At 42.6% G+C, this 23,807-nt stretch overlaps 1 protein-coding gene and 1 long non-coding RNA gene across 6 annotated transcripts in view; one reads left to right on the forward strand and one right to left on the reverse strand.

The window, feature by feature from the left end:
- RP1 (RP1 axonemal microtubule associated) overlaps positions 1-23,807 on the forward strand; it is a 542,476-nt gene that overhangs the window by 185,092 nt on the left and 333,577 nt on the right. For all 4 annotated transcript variants that reach the window (XM_068237387.1, XM_068237386.1, XM_068237388.1 and 1 more), the window contains 8 exons: positions 2,430-2,506; positions 2,604-2,635; positions 2,731-2,860; positions 7,299-7,402; positions 14,436-14,612; positions 18,064-18,276; positions 19,250-19,427; positions 22,449-22,583. In XM_068237387.1, the coding sequence (XP_068093488.1) occupies positions 2,430-2,506; positions 2,604-2,635; positions 2,731-2,860; positions 7,299-7,402; positions 14,436-14,612; positions 18,064-18,276; positions 19,250-19,427; positions 22,449-22,583 (1,046 nt within the window). The remainder of the gene's footprint in view (positions 1-2,429; positions 2,507-2,603; positions 2,636-2,730; positions 2,861-7,298; positions 7,403-14,435; positions 14,613-18,063; positions 18,277-19,249; positions 19,428-22,448; positions 22,584-23,807) is intronic.
- Positions 17,967-23,807, reverse strand: part of LOC137518923 (uncharacterized) — a 47,742-nt gene continuing 41,901 nt past the window's right edge. Inside the window, exons 4-5 of one of the 2 annotated variants that reach the window (XR_011020926.1) lie at positions 22,442-22,577; positions 17,967-18,243 (exon numbers count right to left, since the gene is read on the reverse strand). This is a non-coding gene — a long non-coding RNA (uncharacterized lncRNA). The remainder of the gene's footprint in view (positions 18,244-22,441; positions 22,578-23,807) is intronic. The other variant, XR_011020927.1, reaches the window with a different exon arrangement.

Raw genomic sequence — 23,807 nt, forward strand, 5'->3', positions numbered from 1 at the left:
CACTGCTATGTTTCATAGTAAACAGCAAATATGATAGAATAATGTAATGCTAAGAAAAGCTATATACCTGAAAGTAAAAATATGAGACTCTTATCTTTGCTACTAATGTTCTATTAATTAGCCATATTACACATGCAATTCATTATATCATAAGTTGTTTTGTTTTTTTTCGCTTCAGTGTCCCTCTAAGAAACATGGTTGTTGTGACTTTTTAAAAAGTAATGTTTCTGCACAACGTAAAATGTAAAGGGGCAAAGTTTCGGGTAAAGCACTTATAAGTCTTTAGTCCTCTTTTCCTCATTAAATAACTAATACATGTTCTGCAACACTGTTGTAGCTTTCCTCAAGCATTCATAAGCTAGTGGCGTAAATCAGGGACTGAGGAGCACAAATCTAGCCTAGTTCAACACCTCAGACAATACCAACAAGCAATAACCAAGAAAAAATCAGACTTTATCTCGCACAAAATATCTACAGCCAACAACAGAGCTGCTCAACTCTTCCACACAGTGGAATCACTCTGCAATCCTTCCTGCCTAAAAGCCCCAACCACATACTCCAGGTAAAGGTGTGAAGAATTCTCTGCCTTCTTCACAAACAAGGTGTCTACCATCCGTGCCAGCATTACACCAACTACATCAATTGACCACTGGACGTTGCATATGCCTACTACCGTACCACCATGGCAAGTCTTTGACACTCTGAGTGTAGAAGATTTTGGAATTCTCATTCAAAGTCTCCGCCCCACTACCTGCGACCTGGATCCTGGCCCAACTGGATCCTTAATGCAGTGCCCAGAGCTGATCAGGCCAGCACTTCACAAAATCACTCAGTGCTCCTTGCAAAGCGGTCTTTTCCCAGAAGAACTAAAGAAAGCAATCATAAAACCCCTCCTGAAGAAACCATCACTAGATCCTGATTCTGTAACCAACTACAGACCGGTGGCGAACTTACCATTCCTATCAAAAGTTATCGAGAAAGCAGTCACCAACCAGCTAGAAGCCAGGCTTACAGATAACAACATCTTTGATACTTTTCAGTCAGGATTCAGGAAAAGGCACAGCACTGAAACAGCATTAGTCCGAGTAATGAATGATCTACTTACTGCAAGGGACAAGGGTGATTGCTCAATTCTGATTCTTCTTGACTTGTCAGCAGCATTTGATACTGTGGATCATGAAATTCTTATCCAGCGACTGAAGAATTACTGTGGCCTAAGGGGTACTGTTCTTAGATGGTTTCAGACCTTAATATCTGGCAGGACACAGCAAGTATGTCTGGGCACACACTACTCTAATCCAGTGCCACTTGCCTATGGAGTTCCACAGGGTTCTGTACTATCACCATTACTCTTTGCAGCCTATATGCTCCCACTGGGCAAAATAATCCAGAACTATGGCCTAGGATACCATTGTTATGCAGATGACACACAACTGTATCTGTCCTTCAAGCCTGGCACCCAAGACCCATCAGCATCCATAAATGCGTGTCTAGTGGATTTACAAAATTGGATGAACACCAGCTGGCTGAGGCTGAACTCTGACAAAACAGAGGTGTTGGTGGTAGGTGGTCCACACATGATGGATAAAGTTCAAAACGCTCACCACCTCAAACTAGCAATTGGGGGAGATACTGTACAGTATAAAGACTCTGTGCGAAACCTTGGGGTGATCTTGGATGGAAATCTAAAACTCAGACAGCAGGTATCAGCTGTCGTCAAGTCTTCCTTCTTCCATCTAAGAAATATAGCGAAAATCAAACACCTTATCACAGCTGAAGACCTACCTGCCCTGGTTCACGCATTTGTATCCTCCCGCCTAGACTACTGCAACGCCCTGGTTATCGGATCTACAGATAAGGTTCTGCGCCCCTTACAGCTAGTACAGAATGCTGCAGCCAGACTCCTAGCCAATGCCCCCCGCAGCTCACACATCACCCCAGTACTGCAAACTCTTCACTGGTTGCCAGTAAAATGGAGAATCAATTTTAAGATCTGCCTGCTGACATTCAAGGCTCTACACCACATGGGACCCAAATACATAGCGGATCTATTGGAACTTTATGCCCCTTCACGCACCCTCCGCTCTGCCAACAAGATGAAGCTGGTTATTCCCAGGATACACTTAACATTTGGTGCTCGGGCCTTTTCCTACGCAGCCCCTACTCTATGGAACTCACTTCCACAATCAGTACAAGAGGCTCCTTCTCTGGACAGCTTTAAAAAAAGGCTAAAAACTCACCTCTTTTCCCGAGCCTTTGAGACTGCATAATGCAGGGTCACAGCGCTTTGAGTCCCCAGGGAGAAAAGCGCTATATAAATATTATTGTTATTGTTATTGTTAGTTTTACTTCGTAATCGCAGACATTAGTCTTAGCATTTTAGTAAGGTTCAAAAAGATTTTGGTAATTAACGGTTTTACTCATTTCAGATGGCTGGATGAAGGGGAGGATGATGGGAAAATTGTCAGGCGCTTGTCTACCTCAGACGAAGCTGACCTTCCAGCCAGTAAGCAATCAAACAAAAGATGAATGTTTTATGACACAAGTGGCTTATCCCGTTACAATCCCGTTACAATGCCGTGTTGTTCATGTTTACTCCACAGGACATGAAGTTGAACTGAAGAGAAAGGAAATGGTAAGTGTCAGTATTTATTGCCATACATTTTTATTTCAGTGTTCAAAGCCCTGTAAAACTAATAACATATATTTATTGTACACCTCTCTGTTCAGTGGAATGCTGAAAAATGGAAGTATCAGCATGAAAATAGTCTGCAATTCTACTGCAAAGCCACTAAGAAATTCATTCGCCTTTCTCCAGATGGCCAGGTGGATGCTCTCGGAGACAAAAAGGATAAATATGGTACATGCTGCATAGCGTTAACATCAAATTCTCTGTTATTTTCCACCATTAATGGACATACAAGGAATAAATACAGCACTTTGGACATAGTGATGGACCTGAGCATAAGAGCCATGTTGTGCTATTTTATTTGAAAGAATTCTGGTTTATCCTCTGTAATCTCAGATACCATAGAAAAAGGTCTAGCTGTGAAATTCTTTGTTGGGTTAGGATAAAGTGTTGATAATGCTCAGGAAGCGGTGGGTTATAATTAAAAAATAAAGTTATAACAGTAATTTTCCTATTGTGGATTGATGTGAAACACAGACTCAGGACCATGGTAACCATGTTCCTAAAAGCAAACTGAAGCTAAGGAACTAGCCCATTTCTGCTAGCAACCAGGATGATATCCTATATAATAAATCCCCTGTGTCGCTGCGTCCTCCTCCTGTATGTCCCTGTGTGTGTGTACATTTGCATACCGAGCACGGGTCCAGGGGGGCAGGCATGTGTGGGTATGGTGTGTGGGCGGGTGGGCACAAGGTAGTGCACGCTGACATGCGGCGGCGGTCACAGGGGTGGGAGGGGAGTTGTGAGGGAGGCCTAGAGCCCGTTATATTAACAAGCTTAGGTCCACTAGAGTGAATATAATTAGCTGGATAGCGTACTGGTTAAGGGTGTTGCCTTTGATGTAAATCTTGAACCTTTGACCAGAGTTCGAATCCTGGCTCAAGCCAGTGCATAAAAATATAAGAAGTCTGTGTGCAAGGCTCCATATTCCAGCTCTAAAGTGCTTTGAGTCTGCCAGAAGAAAATGTTTTAAAAATATAATGAAGTGTAAAAATCTGCAAAGAATATTTGTTTCATGGGCCAAACGAGCTTGAAACTGCAGTGCAGCTTGCCACCTAGAGATGAGCGTAATGACCTGATTACGATTTCGCGAAATTTCGCGTAATTAGTGTAATTACGATTATGGCCGTAAGTACATAATCGTAATGAAGAAGGATTTCGCGAAATTTCGCGTAAGCGTAATTTTCGCATTACAATGGGTATTTGTTCATGCCGCCGACTTTAAGGGTTAATAGCAAAGCCCCCTTAAATGCTAAGATCCTCAAATTTAGAGAATATATTAAGGAGATCAGGAGGAATAAGAGGAAAATTTTTTTTTTCAAAAAGACCTTATAGTTTTTGAGAAAATCGATGTTAAAGTTTCAAAGTAAAAATGTATACATTTAAAAACCCGCCGACTTTAACGGTTAATAGCAAAGCCTGCTTAAAGTTTAGGAACACCAAATTCCTAGGGTATATTAAGGGGATCAGTGGGAATAAGAGGAAAATTTTTTTTTCAAAAAGACCTTATAGTTTTTGAGAAAATCGATTTTTAAGTTTCAAGGGCAAAAATGTCTTTTAAATGCGGAAAATGTCAGTTTTTTTTGCACAGGTAACAATAGTGTATTATTTTCATAGATTCCCCCAAGTGGGAAGAGTTTTACTTACTTCGTTCTGAGACCTCTTTAACCCCTTGTCCCCCCATGCAGGCTGGGATAGCCAGAATGCGGAGCACCGGCCGCGTGGGGCTCCGCACCCTGACTATACCAGCCCGCATGGTCCATGGATTGGGGGGTCTCGGAAGGGGAGGGGCAGCCAAGCTTTCCCCTCCCCCTCCGAGCCCTTGTCCAATCCAAGGACAAGGGGCTCTTCTCCACCTCCGATGGGCGGTGGAGGTGGAGGCCGCGATTTCCCGGGTGGGGGGTTCATGGTGGAATCTGGGAGTCCCCTTTAAAAAGGGTTCCCCCAGATGCCCACCACCCCTCCCAGGAGAAATGAGTATAGAGGTACTTTTACCCCTTACCCATTTCCTTTAAAAGTTAAAAGTAAATAAACACACAAACACATAGAAAAAGTATTTTAACCTCCTGAGCGATAATCCCGAGCTGAGCTCGGGGTATGTCGCGCAGGAGGATTTCTCAGGCCCCGCTGGGCCGATTTGCATAATTTTTTTTTTGTTACACGCAGCTAGCACTTTGCTAGCTGCGTGTAACTTCCGATCGCCGCCGCTCACCGCCGATCCGCCGCTACCCGCCGTTCCGCGCAGCCCCCCCCTCCCCAAACCCTTGCGCAGCCTGGCCAATCAGTGCCAGGCAGCGCTGAGGGGTGGATCGGAACTCCCTATGACGTCACGACGTCTATGACGTCGGTGACGTCATCCCGCCCCGTCGCCATGGCGACCAGGGAAGCCCAGCAGGAAATCCCGTTCTGAACGGGATTTCCTGCTTACTCTGATCGCCGAAGGCGATCGGAGTGGGTGGGGGGATGCCGCTGCGCTGCGGCTATCATGTAGCGAGCCCTGGGCTCGCTACATGATTTAAAAAATAAAAAAAATTAAAAAATAGTGCTGCGCCTCCTCCTGGGCGATATAATTGTATCGCCCAGAGGGTTAATTGAACAAAAAACATAACCACGAAAAAAGTCCTTTAATATTCTTAATTAACCATTAATACTTACCTGTCCCTTTAAATAAATGATCCCACGCAATATCCTCGGAAATGTTCTATCAGTTACAATGTAACAAAGTTATTACAATGTAACAACTTTGTTACATTGTAACTACGCCGCACCCGACGTCACTCGCCGCTCAGCCGCCGCATACACTTACGCGTCCTTGCAGGACGCTAAGTCCCCGCCGGCTCCCGCTGTCCACCCCGCCCACATCTGTCACCCACATGTCACCCACATGTGGGTGACATGTGGGTGACATGTGGGAGAGGCGGGGAGGGCAGCGGAGCCGGCGGGGACTTAGCGTCCTGCACGGACCCGAAAGAGCACTGAGCTATATAGCTCAGAGCTCTCTAAGCATCTTTGTATTTGGGCTCCAAGGAGCCCCATTGGTCCTTAGCAGACCAATGGGGTTCCTTCAAATCAGAAGGAACCCCATTGGTCTGCTAAGGACCAATGGGGCTCCTTGGAGCCCAAATACAAAGATGCTTAGAGAGCTCTGAGCTATATAGCTCAGAGCTCTGTCGGGTCCGTGCGGCGGGTGAGCGGCGAGTGACGTGGGTGCGGCGTAGTTACAATGTAACAAAGTTGTTACATTGTAATAACTTTGTTACATTGTAACTGATAGAACATTTCCGAGGATATTGCGTGGGATCATTTATTTAAAGGGACAGGTAAGTATTAATGGTTAATTAAGAATATTAAAGGACTTTTTTCGTGGTTATGTTTTTTGTTCAATTAAAATACTTTTTCTATGTGTTTGTGTGTTTATTTACTTTTAACTCTTAAAGGAAATGGGTAAGAGGTACAAGTACCTCTATACTCATTTCTCCTGGGAGGGGGGGTGGGCATCTGGGGGACCCCTTTTTAAAGGGGACTCCCAGATTCCACCATGAACCCCCCACCCAGGAAATCGCGGCCTCCACCTCCACCGCCCATCGGAGGTGGAGAAGAGCCCCTTGTCCTTGGATTGGACAAGGGCTCGGAGGGGGAGGGGAAAGCTTGGCTGCCCCTCCCCTTCCGAGACCCCCCAATCCATGGACCATGCGGGCTGGTATAGTCAGGGTGCGGAGCCCCACGCGGCCGGTGCTCCGCATTCTGGCTATCCCAGCCTGCATGGGGGACAAGGGGTTAAAGAGGTCTGGGAGGGGGGACCCCACGTCGTTTTTTTTTATATTTCCCACACTCAGAACGAAGTAAGTAAAACTCTTCCCACTTGGGGGAATCTATGAAAATAATACACTATTGTTACCTGTGCAAAAAAAAACTGACATTTTCCGCATTTAAAAGACATTTTTGCCCTTGAAACTTAAAAATCGATTTTCTCAAAAACTATAAGGTCTTTTTGAAAAAAAAATGTTTCCTCTTATTCCCACTGATCCCCTTAATATACCCTAGGAATTTGGTGTTCCTAAACTTTAAGCAGGCTTTGCTATTAACCGTTAAAGTCGGCGGGTTTTTAAATGTATACATTTTTACTTTGAAACTTTAACATCGATTTTCTCAAAAACTATAAGGTCTTTTTGAAAAAAAAATTTTCCTCTTATTCCTCCTGATCTTCTTAATATATTCTCCAAATTTGAGGCTCTTAGCATTTAAGGGGGCTTTGCTATTAACCCTTAAAGTCGGCGGCTTTTTTATATTATACGGAGCGTTACGGTTTAACGCGAAATTACGGTAGCGTTTAATGCGAAATTACGGCATGAACGAAACGCGAAATTTCGCGTTGAAAATTACGCTTACGGTATTTTCAATTACGATTTTAATGGCAATTTCGCTACGCTAATTTCGCATCGTAATCGCAAATTTCGCATGCGTAATTATAGTAAGCTGGAGGAGGTATTGTGTAAAAAGTATAATGTACCTAGTAAAGTGCTCAGTGAATTCATACAGTATATTAGCTTTATTTTAAGGTGACTTGCAACGGTTTACAGCTTAACACAATCTTTCTGAAACTCTGCAGGATTTTTTGATGTATTGGTAAGAAGAGGAACAGTTCGTGTTTTCCAGAGTCATCATATCAGAAATCTTGCTCTGGCAATTGACAAGGGAATAGCCAGCACAATGGTATGTAGATTGAGCTTTCATTGTAATCCAGCATAAAATGATTTTGTTTGTGCCATACAACACATTTCCTAGATAAGCAGTATTGTTAATATTCTTCACAGTCTCTGTTGGCAAAGGAATCTAATCCTTGTCAGAATGTTGTTCATTAAAACCCTAATAAACATGACGGCACATCATGCCAGCCGCATATCAACTATGTGATGTAAACTTGTGCGGCAGGGATATATTAGTATTACTGTATTGATAAATAAACAATGAATTTGTGGAGAATACCCCCAAACCCCCTCTGATTGAACTGATTATGTGCCTGTTACACATAAGGCTTTTAGGTATATTTTTCTATAAACACTGCAAAAGTCTAGGTGTTATACAACATAAAAATACTTTTATCTTGCATCAACACTTTTATAAAATATTTATAGACGATAGAGACAATAGGCGTCTTTGCAAAAAAGACGCAAGGAAGAAGGGGCGCAAAATAGTGGTAATAGAATATAGGTCATTTTATTGATATTCTTGTATCTGCTATAGCATAATGTCAGTTATTTTATCAATAGTATCTGCTATAGTAGAATAAAGGTAATTTTACATATATTCTTCTAAGCCCCTCTGTACCCTAACTCTCATACCAACGCTCCCCTATTTATGCTTAACATGAATCCTCCCCAATCAACACCTATCAATAACCCTCCTGTATCAATGCCTAACAAGAACCCTCCCCAATTGATTCCTAAAAGAACCGTCCTCATCTATGTCTAAAACTAACCCCCTCTCACCTACTCCTAACACTAAGCACCCCATGCTCACCGCTATTTTTCTCCTGCAGAGTTCTACTACACTGTAGGGAAACTCTAGCGCCACTATTTTTGTTAGTGCCCCATGCCCAAATTTCAAGCTGTAGACAGTATTATCATAGGTGCCTATGTCGCACTTAAATTTCCCTTGGGCTGCTCATACCCAAATTGTCTATTTCATCAAAAATATGTTTGTTTTAAAAAATAGGGACTACAGCAAAATTTAGGCTACTGGGATAACCCTAGTAGCATAATTCTAATAGTAACAGAAACAGTGTTTCTGTTTATAAATGTTGGCTGGATAGGATCGTTTATAGCACAGTTCCCCAACCCTGTCCTCAAGGCCCACCAACTGTACATGTTTTGCAGAAAACCACAAAAATGCACAGGTGAGGTAATTAGTCTCTCAGCAGAGATGATTAACTACCTCTGTGGATTTCCACAAAACATGCACTGTTGGTGGTACTTGAGGACAGGGTTGGGGAACACTGGTTTATAGCACATGTACAGATCCTGGCACGAGTAAGTGGAAAGTGATGTCCTCCTCTGGTCAGTTAGGCGGTAATAATAGCTGATTTCTCTCCTTTCTTTGTTTTGAGATAAAAGCCTGTTCTGTAATGGAGGCTCAGTCAGCAGCATGTACTGTTGTATTGTTAATAGGTGTATTGTATATAGGTGGTGTTAAATAAAAGCTTGAGAAGAGTAATACTCACAGACATGATTTATCACAAAGGCAACCACTGTATAGGCAGGTTGGGGGGGATTAGACTTGACACCACTCAGGTTAAGAAGTCACTCTCTGTAGTATGGAATAGAGGGGAAGCACCCCTCCACCGAGTTTGAATATCAGTAGGTATAATAAACAAAGAGAGCACCAACAGAGGCACCAACTTAGTATAAAATACACTAAAATACTTGATAAGTCAAGTTTCTACAACACCTTTCATTTGAGCAGAAACAGATATTCCAATAATTTTGCCCGAGGAAGTGTGGTCCTCCTGCGAAACATGTTGCTTTTGGAGTCAATCTTAGAATGTGAAAATAAAAGGTTTTATGCAAACTTGACGTGTTGAGTCTGACTGTCTGGAGGTAAGTCCACCACTACCTCCCTTTTAATCATTTTAGAGCATTTTATCTAATGTTGATGACTTGACTCTGTTTCTTTGATTATACCTAGGGTTTCTGTAGTTTACTTCTATATCCACAATGGGAGCTTTATAATATATATTCTGGTAAAGAGTAGGCTTCAATGGAAATAAATACAAATTTATTTATTTTTTTTAATATTGGACCCAACATTAAGTTATAAGGGTGAGATAGAAAGCAACTTGTTTCTAGTGATCTCTACTAAGCAATGATGTATAACATTTTACATATGGTAAGTTAAAAATGCAATAATAATTACACCTGCTATTCTCAACAGCTGGCAAATAAAAAAAAAATAACCTTTAGTAAATGCAACCTTTTTAATGGTAGCAGGAAAAAAGGGCGCCGGCTGAGGGTGGACGAAAAGGGCGCCGCCATAGACTTTAATGCAATTATCGTTAATACAGCGAGAAAAGGGCGCCATGATAAAGATCGTTGAGAAAATTAAAACATTAAAGTTTTGAAGTATGTTATCGTTTTAGAAGCTTGCTGTCAGTAATCCAGTGCTTACCAGGTCGGCCTGCAGGGATCTGGCCGCATGATGTTCAGACTGTAAATGAGGGCGGACGCATGCGGCTCCACCTCCGGATCTGGATTGGCTGAGTGGCTTGGGGGCGTGTTCTCCTGCTTACCCGGGCTTCTTAAGCGCTGTTCTGACACTTGCTCACTGTCTGCTCTAGCTGACACTTCGCAGTGAAGGCTTCAGACCCTAGTCAGTTGCTTGAACCGACAGGACCCCGGGGATTCCATACTAGCTCAGCATATATACAGTGGCTTGCAAAAGTATTCGGCCCCCTTGAAGTTTTCCACATTTTGTCACATTACTGGTGTGGGGTGTGAGTCAATACTTTGTAGAACCACCTTTTGCTGCAATTACAGCTACCAGTCTTTTAGGGTAGGTCTCTATCAGCTTTGCACATTTAGAGATCTGAAATCCTTGCCCATTCTTCTTTGCAAAACAGCTCCAGCTCCAGCTCAGTCAGATTAGATGGACAGCGTTTGTGAACAGCAGTTTTCAGATCTTGCCACATATTCTCGATTGGATTTAGATCTGGACTTTGACTGTCCCATTCTAACACATGGATATGTTTTGTTTTAAACCATTCCATTGTTGCCCTGGCTTTATGTTAAGGATTGTTGTCCTGTTGGAAGGTGAACCTCTGTCCCAGTCTCAAGTCTTTTGCAGACTCCTAGAGGTTTTCTCCCAAGATTGCCCTGTATTTCCATCTTCCCATCAACTCTGACCAGCTTCCCTGTCCCTGTTGAAGAGAAGCACCCCCAGAGCATGATGCTGCCACCACCATATTTGACAATGGGGATGGTGTGTTCACACTTACAATAATACAATACAATAACATTTCTATAGCGCTTTTCTCCCATAGGACTCAAAGCGCTTAGGCTCTCTCAGATTCAGTAATTAGTAGGATGAAGTATTCACACAACAAAAGTTATATTTCTGCAAATGCCAAACTGAACAGGTGGGTTTTCAGTCTGGATTTAAACACGTCCAGGGATGGAGCTGTCCTGATCTGTTGAGGTAAGGAGTTCCAAAACGTAGGGGCAGCATGACAGAAGGCTCTGGGACCAAAAGTTTCCAAGTGGACTCTGGGTATGACTAGATTATTAGAACCTGTTGATCTGAGAATGCGGGGATTGCGACGCAGCTGCAACATATCTTTCATGTATCCAGGGCCTAAATTATTCAGGGATTTAAATGTCAGTAGGCCGATCTTGAATAGGACCCTCCATTCTATAGGTAGCCAGTGAAGGGAGTGCAGGACTGGCGTTATGTGGCAGTGACGGGGTTGGTTGGTTAGCAGTCTGGCAGCAGTATTCTGTATCAGCTGTAGTCGGTACAAGACCTTTTTTGGAAGGCCAGTGTAGAGAGCATTGCAGTAGTCCAGTCGGGATGTGATGAAGGCGTGGACTAAGGTTGGCAGATCTTCTGGGGGTATGAGGTGCTTGATTTTTGCAATGTTCTTCAGGTGAAAATAGGATGATTTCACCACAGCAGAGATTTGAGTTCTGAAGTTTAAATCCCAATCAATTAGAACTCCCAGGCTACGCACATGATCAGAGCTGTGCAGATCCGTGCCTCCTATTCCCAGTGGTGAAGACTGCAAGTTAAGTTGTTTTGTTATCATGCTCTGCCCTCCTATCAGAAGGACTTCAGTTTTGTCTGCATTTAGTTTCAGCCAGTTGTCATTCATCCATTGCTGTAGTTCACGTAAGCAGGCGTTTATAGTTAGAATTGGGTCTGTCACACCAGGCTTGAAGGAAAGATATAGTTGGGTGTCGTCTGCATAGCAGTGGTATGTGCAGTGTTAGCTTTCCGCCACACATAGCGTTTTGCATTTTGACCAAAAAGTTCTATTTTAGTCTCATCTGACCAGAGCACCTTCTTCCACATGTTTGCTGTGTCCCCCACATGACTTGTGGCAAACTGCAAATGGGACTTCTTATGTTTTTCTGTTAACAATTAATTTTTTCCTGCCACTCTTTCATAAAGGCCAACTTTGTGCAGTGCACGACTAATAGTTGCTCTATGGATAGATTCCCCCACCAGAGCTGTAGATCTCTGCAGCTCGTCCAGAGTCACCATGGGCCTCTTGACTGCATTTCTGATCAGTGCTCTCCTTGTTCGGCCTGTGAGTTTGGGTGGATGGCCTTGTCTTGGTAGGTTTACAGTTGTGCCATATTCCTCCCATTTCTGAAGGATCGCTTGAACAGTGCTCCATGGGATGTCCAAGGCTTTGGAAATCTTTTTGTAGGCTAATCCTGCTTTAAATTCCTCAATAACTTTGTCCCTGAACTGTCTGGTGTGTTCTTTGGACTTCATGCTGTTGTTGCTCCCAATAATCTCTTAGACAACCTCTCTAGATGTGCAAAGGTGATAGAGACCTACCCTAAAAGACTGGTAGCTGTAATTGCAGCAAAAGGTGGTTCTACAAAGTATTGACTCAGGGGGCTGAATAATTACGCACACCCCACTTTGCAGTTATTGATTTGTAAAAAATGTTTGGAATCTTGTATGGTTTTTGTTCCACTTCTCACGTGTACACCACTTTGTATTGGTCTTTCACGTGGAATTCCCAAAAAAATAATTCATGTTTGTGGCGGTAATGCGACAAAATGTGGAAAACTTCAAGGGGGTCGAATACTTTTACAAGCCACTGTATATATTGATTACTTGTGTTTGACTACTGCCTATTTCTCTGACTTCTCTTTGCCTGCCGATTTTGTACCTTTGCCAATCTGATCTGTTGCTGACCTCTGCCTGATTACTCACTTAGATTTTGCCTACCGATTCTGTACCTTTGCCAATCTGATCTGTTGCCGACCTCTGCCTGATTACTCTCTTAGATTTTGCCTGCCGATTTTGTACCTTACCTATCTGATCTGTTGCCGACCTGATTTGTCTGACCATTCTCTATATCTGTATTCAGTGTTAGTACTGCTTTCTACTATCACTGTCTATAAGACATTTCCCTTTCAGGGAATGTCTGATAGTTGTCTGTCTGCTAGTGCCCTCACACACTAGCAGATCGTTACACTTGCAACATTATAGTTTTTGTCATATTATTTTATTTGTATGTACAGATTTTATGTTATCAAAGATATTATTGTTTCTATGTGTAAAAGGGTGTTTCTGCAGAGGGAGTGGTTAGGGTTAGGCACCACCAGGGGGAGTGGTTAGGGTTAGGCACCACCCGGGCAGCAGTTTTAGGTACCACCAGGGGAGGTGGTTAGGGTTAGGCACCACCAGGGGTGTGGTTAGGGTTAGGCACCACCGGGCGGGTTAGGATTAGGCACCACCAGGGGATTGGTTAGTTTTAGGCACCACCAGGGGGGAAGGTTCTGTGTGAGAGTAGGGTTGGGTTAAGCTGTATTGTTGCACTATGTAACGATTTTTAACATTAATATTTTTTCCTTATTATTTCTGTTTTTACAACGGTATTTATCGTTAACCAAGTTTGACAACAATGTTTATCATTATCAGATTTCATTATCCACCGACGCCATTTCGTTATCTAGCCGGGCCATTTTTTCACTGCGCCCTTTTTTCATGCACGCTTTTTAGCTTCACAACCATGACACTTTATGTTAGTTTACCTTAAGAATATTTAAGATTTATAGAACGTGATGCTTATAAGTAACGCACATACAAATGTATTTAAATAGTGTAATTGAAATAACAGTTTGATGTATATGTAGGCATTTTTTGCACTTGTAAAACATTGGCACCTGGCAGCACTAATATTTGGTGTGTCCCTGGGTGCTGCACGGAACATCCAACAAGATTCTGATTTGTCTAGAATTGCAGAAGAAAAACAAAAAAGATTTCTAGAAATCAGATGTAATGTGAAGTGTGTGAAAGTGTATGTGATCACATAATTGTTTTATCTTCTGTACATGTACTCTTTTTTTTCCCCCCACTGTTTAACTTTTTATGCTAGCAAAATTACCATTTTACCTATTTACTTTGGTTGGGCTGGACATTTGATGTTAAGGGTCTTCCAGCCAATCCAATCCAGAGGCACTTTTCACAAAGGCTTATAATTTTTCAAACAGCAAGTTTTTTTCTATTCACAGTTCTTACAAATAAAAAGAATATTAACTTCAGCTCATCATTTTTTGTCTGAAAAAAAACATTCACAGGATGAAAGTTCTGTCTTATAAAAAAAGTTAGTGTTTCCCACCTCAATTACCTCAATATCATACTGGGAACTAACTCATATCCAGAACTAAAGTAGGGAATGGATGAGGCGGGATTAAGGACCGGCAGAGAGGAGGAAGAACTGCCACTTCCCTCCTGCCCATAATCAACGTTCTGCTCAGTTGAAGATTATGACTGAACAGAGTTGGGGCCACAGAGAGGGAGATGGAGAGGGAGGATGGTGCTGTGACATATAAAACAGTGTAAAAAGTATATTGGGGGAGGGGGGAACCGGGTCAGGGATACTTTAAGTTAATTTACAGCTAATTCCACTTATTCTACAGGTTCAACAGGAAAGACATTGTGTTTGCATGCACTAGAATGTATGCATTACATTATAATTGTTATGATGTACTTTTGTTTTGTTTTTACACAGGACAGCAGTGGAGTTCCTTGTGAGCTGCAGGTTCATGTTCAGTTAAACAGATGTGTTACCTTGGAATCTACCAGAATGCCCGGAATGACAATTTGCTTCAACAGAGATGGTGAACCAGCAGATGAAAACACTAGAGGTTATGCTGACGTTTCCCGAGAATTTGCTGTGCATGTGAAGGTGAAAATTGTCCCTACAACCTTTTTTATCTAGCATCAAAAATACAAATAAAGTATACTCTCCTAACTGAACTCCCCCACACCTCAGCTTATTTCCCTTGAGGTTAATGTGACTGAGATAAATGACGATTCTATTCAACTGGTGATCAACTGTAACTAATGTTGTATGATCAATTTGAAAAAAAATATATATGGTGTGCTGAGCTGGAACAAAAATACAATATATGTTTCAATTACTTTTTAAACTCCCTTTGTTCACAAACAATAACTTTTTAAACTCCCTTTGTTCACAAAATGAATGGAAAACATGATTATTTTGATCAAGAAAAACTGACATCCTACCATATGGATAATCAGAAATATCAGTATGAATTTTAGGTCAGACTACAGTTCATGATTATTTCTTATGCAAGCCTCAGACAGTTAAACAAAAACTGAATTACAATGGGAAATGGAGGAGTCCATTTATGAAGGTGTACTTTATAAGTGCGTATTGTTTAACATTCATGTTCTCTTTTTTTAGTGTACCCGTTAGATCATTTTGTAACAATACATACAATACATATTACCCCCATCCCTTTAAACCTATTTTTCTAGACTTCAATGAATTTATGAGGTATGTGTCCCACTTTTTTCACACTCTTTTCAATTTTACTGAGATTATATCTACTGAGTGCATCCAAAATTGGATAACTTTATATCTAATTTTGGCTTACTGTTATTCACTCCCCTTGCATTCCCCTCTCTCCGCACCACAACCAGCATCTTGGGGAGCAACCGCTGGTAATACAGGGATCCAGGTGGGTGACAGGACTTCCCCAAGGCAAATGTATAAGTTTCTATTGGGTAGCCATCGAATGGGAGTAGTACCGTATATTTCGGCGTATAAGACGACTGGGCGTATAAGACGACCCCCCCCCCCAACTTTTCCAGTTAAAATATAGAGTTTGGGATATACTCGCCATATAAGACTACCCCTCTTCCAATGCACACCAAATAATAAAAAAAAAACATATACTGGTGCTATGTATGAACAGATACTGGTGCTGTACTGTACGTGGTACCCAGTATATAACAGTATACAGATGATTGACTGGCTGGATTGGTCAACTCTCTCTCTCCCTAAGTGAATTGGTCAGCTCTCCTTGTCTACCTGTTTATCACATCAGTATGGAAGAATAGATTGTGTTGTGCCCATAAAGCACTCCTCTTTCACCTGTCTGACCCACCCTTGTATCCTATTTACCTCCTTCTCTGCCTCTCAGATCTCGCACATGTGCGCCTGCGCCACTTCACTACAGTCCTCAGCAGCGAGATCTGAGAGTCGGTAACAGGATAGGGCGCATCACCCGGCATCAATGACACCCGGCGTATAGGATGACCCCTAACTTTTCAGATGATTTTCAAGGGTTAAAAAGTAGTCTTATATGCCAGAATATACAGTACGCCATCTTTGCTCACATAAACGCTTACCAATACTACAAAGTGCCTTATATCTGCTTTGAGATTACCAGAGTACCATTGTGACTATGTCACTCTAGAACTTATATGGATGCTGTTGGAAAAAGGTGATGGTGGTGGCAAAAAGTGGTGGTGGTGAGGTGGGGGTGGGGGGGGGGGGGTGGTTCTTTCAAAAGATAATAGACTGTCCTCCTGTTGGCATCTGCATTTTTTATAGGAGCAAATTATGTGCATTGGAATATAGAGCTTATTGTTCACTGAATACATAATAGCAAAGGAGTCTGAGCTAAGGCTTTAAAGGGATACTGTAAGCCTCTTTTTTCAAACTATTTGGACTACTGGGGTATGTTTGTTTTCTGGAGACATACCTTTTCGCCAGTTAGTCCATGTGATGGTACTCCCGGTGGCCTCGGTAAGCTGCTGTGAAATCTCCGACTTTAATGGCAGAGATTTCAACCCAGGTAGAAGAAGTGCTGTTCCTGGTCTGTCTTGCGTCTCAAGACAGGCACGCCCCCTCCAGCTCCTCCGCCCGTCCCTCCGTGCACACTCCAGGAAAATCAGAAGCTCGTCCCCGCTCTCAGTGCAGGGAGAGAGCGAGTAAGCTGGAAGCAAAGCAGCTGTCCACCCTCCCCCCCCCCCCCCTATGCGCGCCCTCCTCCTCTTCTCCCTGTCCATCTCGTTCCCTCTCTCAGTGCAGGGAGTGAACGAGTTATAGCCGGACTCAATGCAGCTGTCCACCCTCCCCCTCTATGCACGCTCTTCTCCCTGTCCAGCTCGTTCCCTCTCGCAGTGCAGAGAGAGAGAACGAGGGAGCAAGACGTTTAGGACCGCATGACTAATTTTAAAGTGGCAACAAACACATATACAGTAGATATAGGTATTGACATACTAATTGTTACTTATACATAAGTATTCTGTGTAGATATTTATATGAACGGGATGGGTGGAGGGAAGGTTTGTTTACTGTTATCAGTTTTTGCATACTATGTATTTACGTCCTATCTTTTGCTATCTGTATATATTGTCATTTCAGGGCATAACTGTATAATTATATTACATTTTATTTCAAAAAGCGGAATTGATTATTTAAATTATTCAATACTGTACATTGCTAATCACTTTAGCCCACTAAGCCTTATTCTCATCTCCTCAGTGCACATGTCCATGCGATCAGAATTCAATGCATACAATCGCACTCCATCTGATCCGCTGCACTGCTGTTCCCCTGCAATAACATTGATTGTTCAGCTGTGCGCTTGCGTTCAAATAGAAGACAAAAGTACGCCAGCGCATAATAGTGCATCGGACAGCCGAGCAGTGCATGGGATGCGAATGGCAGAAGGTCTGTCAACGGCCTTCTGCCGATCTTTGCCTCGTTCACATCATATGCACTTCCGTTGGCATTTGGAAGCGCGTATGATGTCCTGATACGCAGGAACGGCAGAAGGGCATAGACCGCCCTTCTACAGTTCACATATACAGCGCTGTTCATCAGTACAATGTGCTATGAAGTGCTTGCGTACTGCTGCCTGCATTTTTCCCGCAAACGCAGAGCTGAACCCATCACTGTCAATGGATGGTATCAGCAGCGCATTGTGCTGCGACGCAGATGGCGTCCTGAATCCTGGCCCAATACAAGTCTACATGACAGATCTTCTGACTTCACTCTGACTCCCCTTGCTGCATGTGCAAGACAGAAGATCTGCATGAAAGGCAATTCACATTTTTAAAAGGGGTTTCATTATGGTAGCCAAAGAGCCCTCTCTGAAGTTTTAGCATCAAACAACAAATACATAGCTTGAACTATAGAAAGACTGTATTGATAATGGTGTCTGCACAAAATGTAATTAGCATTTGTAATGCTTTGTAAACCAGCAGTTCAGCTCACTTGAAGTTGTTTTAAACCATTTAGAGGTGTAAATTAGAAGTTGGAAAGATACAGTTCACATCTAGGCAGTAGACACATTACTGTGCCTTTTGTTTGCTCTTAGGGAATTTTCCATAGTGGTGCTATTATCCTCCTGACCACTAGTTGGAGCCAGGCTTTGTGTTTGAGACGTGATGGATCCTGCAGTGGAGCTGGAAAGCAAAACGTAGAGTCCTATTGGAGAGTGCACAATACAGGTTCTGCAGTGTGTATGTTTGAAAGCGTAACCCAGCCCAGAATGTACCTGCAAATAAAAAATGGCAAATGTGATGGACAGGTAAGTAATTTACATCATTAAAAAAAACAGATTAGCTTTGGGTAGTATGAAAAGAGAGCCGAACCCATTTTTAAGTTTTACTGTTCTTTTTTCCCCCACTGGAAATATTATTCCTCATTTCCTGTCCTGAAGACCCCTATGGATCTTCATAACTATAATATAATTCCTGGGGACACAAAATTAGGGACAGCAATAAAAATTATGAAGACTATACAACTCTCAATTTTCAAATATGTTTTTATTGCTGTCTCTCTTTCTGATTAAGGCATTTATAAATTGCGCATAAGGACCGAAAGTGATTGGAACACAGACAGCATTAATACCTAAAACTATAACCACTATAGGATATCCGACCTCAATTATCACCAGCCCACACAAAGTGCAGCTACCCTGCATGCTGTGTGCAATGAATTCGATACAGAACTAAAGTACAGGTGGAGGGGGCGGAGTTATGGTTCTACAGCGGGGAGGAAGAACTGTCACTTCCTCCCCGGTCACAATTATGGCCAGAATGCAGCCACAGAGGGGCATTGGAGGGGGATGATGGTGCTGTGTGCTGTGACAAAGTCACAGCACCACCAATAAAACAACTTTAAAAGTATATATGACCAGACCAGGGGTACTTTAAACAATACAATGGCTGAGAGAAATAGCTTATCATTATTAATGCAGTATGAGGTGTAAAACACCCTACTAAAGTCAATATAAACACAATCCATGATACACTAGTGCTAAAAAAAATCCACAGTAAACAATTGAAGTAGAACATAAACAAGGGAGATAGCTATTTAAAAATGAGTTGCAGTAACTGATTTAACGAGGTGGATATTTTTATTCCACATAACCTTTTGGATTAAAGGACACAAGATTATTTCTTGAGCGTTTTGATCATATGAAACACAAATAATTTAGAATAAACAAGTACTGTACTTCTCACATGTTTTGATCTTTATAACAAGTAGTTATATTGCAGGGCACAGGGGATGAATACTGCCATTTTAAAGTTGAAAAAAACTACGAGAGTGGATCAGTGACACTGGAATCTGTGAGAAGCAAAGGAATATATGTTGGACTTCTGCCTAGTGGACTTGCCAAACCAGTGATTCACACCGGAGAAAAGAATGTCGTATTTTATCCTCATGTCATCAAATGTACGTATTTCAACAAATAAATAACTGATCCATAGGTGCGTAAGTTGGATTACCTATTATCTTTTTATATTTCTTGGGAATGTGTTTCACAGTGTGGAATAGGAAATAAAACACTAGTGCTTCTGATGATCATGATGGTCTGGGATTTATGCCAATCATCATTGTCAGGGAAGAATGAATTGATAATTTAATAGGCATTGCATGAAAATACAGTCACCAAATCAGGATATGTAAGCCATGCTAGCAAATAAAAGCCACTAGATGCTGATAATTTTGCCAGAAGCCGTCTTAATGAATCATCTCCCAGCTAAGTGATCAGCAGCTATTGGTTTTCATTTGCTAGCGTGGCTGTCACTTCCTAAGACAGTGGAGATTTATGTGTTAGGTGGATTTCCCATCCATTACTAAACACCATTATACTGTAATGTTTGCAGAACTATTTCCGTGGTCAGCGCACAAGATGCGCGCTGACACTGCGGAAATCCTCCACAAGCGTGTAATTATATAGAACCCAGCTATGGTGCTATGCACCTGTAGAGGAAGATTCCCACCGGCAGATGGAGCTGTGGAGTACAGATGGACTCAGCCTCTGTACTGCCACAGATGCCAGATGGGAATTGCACGAGTTGAAGCAATGTAGGGCTGGATAGCCCTAAAAGAGAGAGAGCACAGAGACAGAATAAATGTGTGTGCACCAATCTAGTCGCCACCCAGCGACGGTAAACACACAACAACAGAATCAAAGTGGGAACGCAATCGCAAGAGAGGCGATTGCCAGAAGTGACACAAGACCGAGCAGGACAGAGCACGAGAGTAGCAAAAGGCACAGCAAGCAAGAACAATAAGGAAAATAACAAACGCTAACTAAACGCGAACACCGCACTCATTGGCAACAGCGAACGCGTTTAAGCATGATCACCGCGCGTTAGGCACCCAGTGATAAGCGTGCCACCCTAACTAACCAATGACACACAAACACAAAATAGAGAACGCGAACGCTTGCTAAACGGTTACCTCACCGAGCCTACAGCAAGCGTTCGTACAAGACAAGACAGAGAAAAGGAGCAGCCAGCAGCAACCGCAGCTCTGGCCTACACTCCCAGACAGAGTTCAGAAGGAACCACCGCTGCTATCGCTAGAGCGAATGCGATCCAGACAGACAAACAGATGGGGCTACCAGTAGTAACCGCTGCTCTAGTTAGCACCCCTGAGGCAGAATACAGAAGGAGGCACTGCCACTGCCACTAGGGCGAATTCGATCCAGACAGATGGAGCAGCCAGTAGCAACCGCAGCTCTGGCCTACACTTCCAGACAGACAGAACGATTTCCTGTCGACCACCGCTGGCGACAAGACAATCGAGACAGAGAGACAGAACTAGGCAATACAGATAATACAACCTGACTGCACTAGAAGAGATGCCTAGTGCATTCCCTAGGAATTACTCTAAGATAATCTTAGCAAACGACAGCAAGGCTGACACTCTAGGAGAGTTAAGCAGGAACAAACCTTCATGACCAGCAAAGGATTGTAGGAGCACATGGTATTTATACTGCAAGCCTTCAAAGGAGGCAGCTGGGCAATTTGCATGACAAGTGTATGCAAATTCCACAGCAGAGCAACTCTGAAACTTGCAAAGCGAAGACAGGTCTCTTTTCCAGAGACCTGCAGCCTTCGGACCTAAAGAATGGACAAACAGCTGTCTACCCGTGCAGACAGATGAGCAGATCGTTACATATACAATTTTCAAGGTAGCTTATTATACTGTATTGGAAAACACACTAAACTGGAAATTCACTAGGGTGAAGAGTAGAATTATTTTAGCCAAACAGCTATTTACAGCTTTCCTGGTAAAGCCGGTCATTTTGCCACCCTTGGTTTACAGTAGGTGCTGGTCTTTGACTATATATCAACAGTGGTAAAGCAGTGGATGGATATGCAGTTGTTTCAGTGCTAGGCAAGGGCATATCTAGAAATCACTGGGGCCCCCCTGCGAAACTTTGGATGGGGCCCCCTCCCCCCTAAATAGGGACTGTGTCTACAAAACTTTGTATGATTCCTTATCAGTGACTGAGCAGATACCATCATTTAAACATTGTGCAGAGAATAGAAAGCTTTTTCTCTCTGTGCCCAGATTCCTCCAACATTATTACAGTACAAAACACTTGGGGAGGAGTAGAAAGGCTGGGGGTAGAATAGCGCTGTACACAAGACCCTGCTGAACACTGAATAGGGACTGTCTACAAATCTTTGTCTGCAAAACTTTGTATGATTCCCTTATCAGTGGCTGAGCAGATGCAGTCATTAGAACAATTGTGTAGAAAGCAGAAAGTTTTTTCTCACCATGCCCTTAGTTGTCAGACTCTCCCCACAGGGCCCTCTGTGGCTTCTGGGCCCCCCTGCAGCTGCATCCCTTGCAGGGTCTATTGCTACGCCCTTGGTGGTAGGCTGAGCATCAGCGTTTTCCTTCTGTCCCTTGCAAGAGTTCAGGTCCACTTGAAAGGGTAATTCCATTTTTGTTTAAAATGTTTGCAAGGATTAATAGTAAGTATTATTTCACATAGTGAATTTACCCCATATCTTGCACTTGTGCAAGCCAAATCAGCCTGGAACAGCTGTCTGCAAGTTGAACTATATGGCTGTGCAAATGTAATAAGCGATAGGTGTGCTGTGAGGCTGTCCGCCAGTTATTTCAGGTACAGAAAGGAATGGTTTGACTATTAAATCCCTGTCCTGAAGTAATGCATTATGGGGGTTAATTGATAAAAGTTGTACTTTACAAAGAAGAGACATTTTAACTTTTTGTTAATAACATTTAAATTAAGATAGGAAGATAATTTTTAACATCATTCAATCAGTAAATGATGTATGTATATTAGGACGTTTGAATTATTGATTTGAAATATTTTAACTAAAACTGTCTACAATTAACTAATCAAGAATCAGCCAAGAATCAGGCAGTATTATCATAACACTTTGCCAGAATTAATCATGGCCGTAAGAGTTGTATTTTACCTTTCAGATGGTAGAGAAAAGCCTACAGGAACATCAGCAACTCCAGAAAAGAGCAAAGAAGAGATCTCCAGACAAGATGAAGTCATCATTGCCGAAGCCCAGAGCACATTGGGTCAGAGCAGATCCGTGACATCACCTCAAAGTAACATCATTTGTTAAATCAGTGAAATTCTGTCCAATATCGATGCTTACTACATGTGTTTTCAGATGTCCATCAGGAGCGGAAGCCATGATGATGTCACATTGTTGTGTACAGTGGTGGATATTCGTGATTTAAATGAGGTTTATTTGCCTCAGGTGTGCGGCTGGGAGAGAGGGTCTTACTTAACCATAAGTCCGCTGTCTTCTATGAGTTTCAAACATTTTGCACGCGTCCTATTGCAAGACTCACTACCGCACTTCCTCCTTCAAGCCGGAATGAAGAAGTGCGTGGTAGTGAGTGTTGCAAAGCTTCTAATAGGATGTGTGCAAGACATCTGAAAAGCATAGAAGGCAGCGGACTTATGAGTAAGTAACGCCCTCTCTCCCAGCCGCACACCTAAGGCAATTAAGCCTCATTTAAATCACAAATTCGAGTATTTTCGGACTCGTGAGCCCAAGCCTGGTTGTGTATGGAATCTGCAGTTCAGTGGCATGCTTGTCAGTGAATGTTTCAGATTTCAGTCTTAAAGAGACGCTGTACTCTAAAATTTTTACAGCAAACAGCATACCATTCTATTCATTATGTTCTCCTGGGCCCCTCTGTGCTGTTTCTGCCACTCTCTGCTGCAATCCTGGCTTGTAATTGCCAGTTTTAGGCAGTGTTTACAAACAAACTAACCAGCTTGTGATAGGCTCACATAAGCAGAGTGTGTGAGTCATACAGAGCCTGCAGGGGGCCTGGAGGGGGTGTGTATAGCTTCTACCAATCACAAGCAGCCCTGCACATTCCACACATTCCAGTCTTAGCCCGACTGTGTCGACAGAAGAAAACAGATTAGATCATATAACGGAGATAACACAGCAACTGTGCAATTAGGAAAGGCTGCAGTAAGCCAGAGCACATTAGAACAAGCAAAGGAACTTATAGGATAGAAGAACTAAGGCTGAAAATTTTGTTACAGAATCTCTTTAAGGCCTCTTGCACACTGCACGCGATTCCGATTCCGATTCAGATTTTTAATCAGTTTTTACATCCGATTCAGATTCTGATTTGCAGTTTGCTCCCTGCACACTGCAAATCTGAATCTCAATCAGATGTAAAAACGGATTAAAAAGCGGAATCTGATTCTGAATCGCGTGCAGTGTGCAAGAGGCCTAAAGGCCAACTCCCCCCCTCCCCCCCCCCCCCCCCAGCCCCCCCCCCCCCACACACACACACACACAA

Source organism: Hyperolius riggenbachi, chromosome 5, assembly GCF_040937935.1.
Source record: "Hyperolius riggenbachi isolate aHypRig1 chromosome 5, aHypRig1.pri, whole genome shotgun sequence".
Taxonomy (NCBI): domain Eukaryota; kingdom Metazoa; phylum Chordata; class Amphibia; order Anura; family Hyperoliidae; genus Hyperolius; species Hyperolius riggenbachi.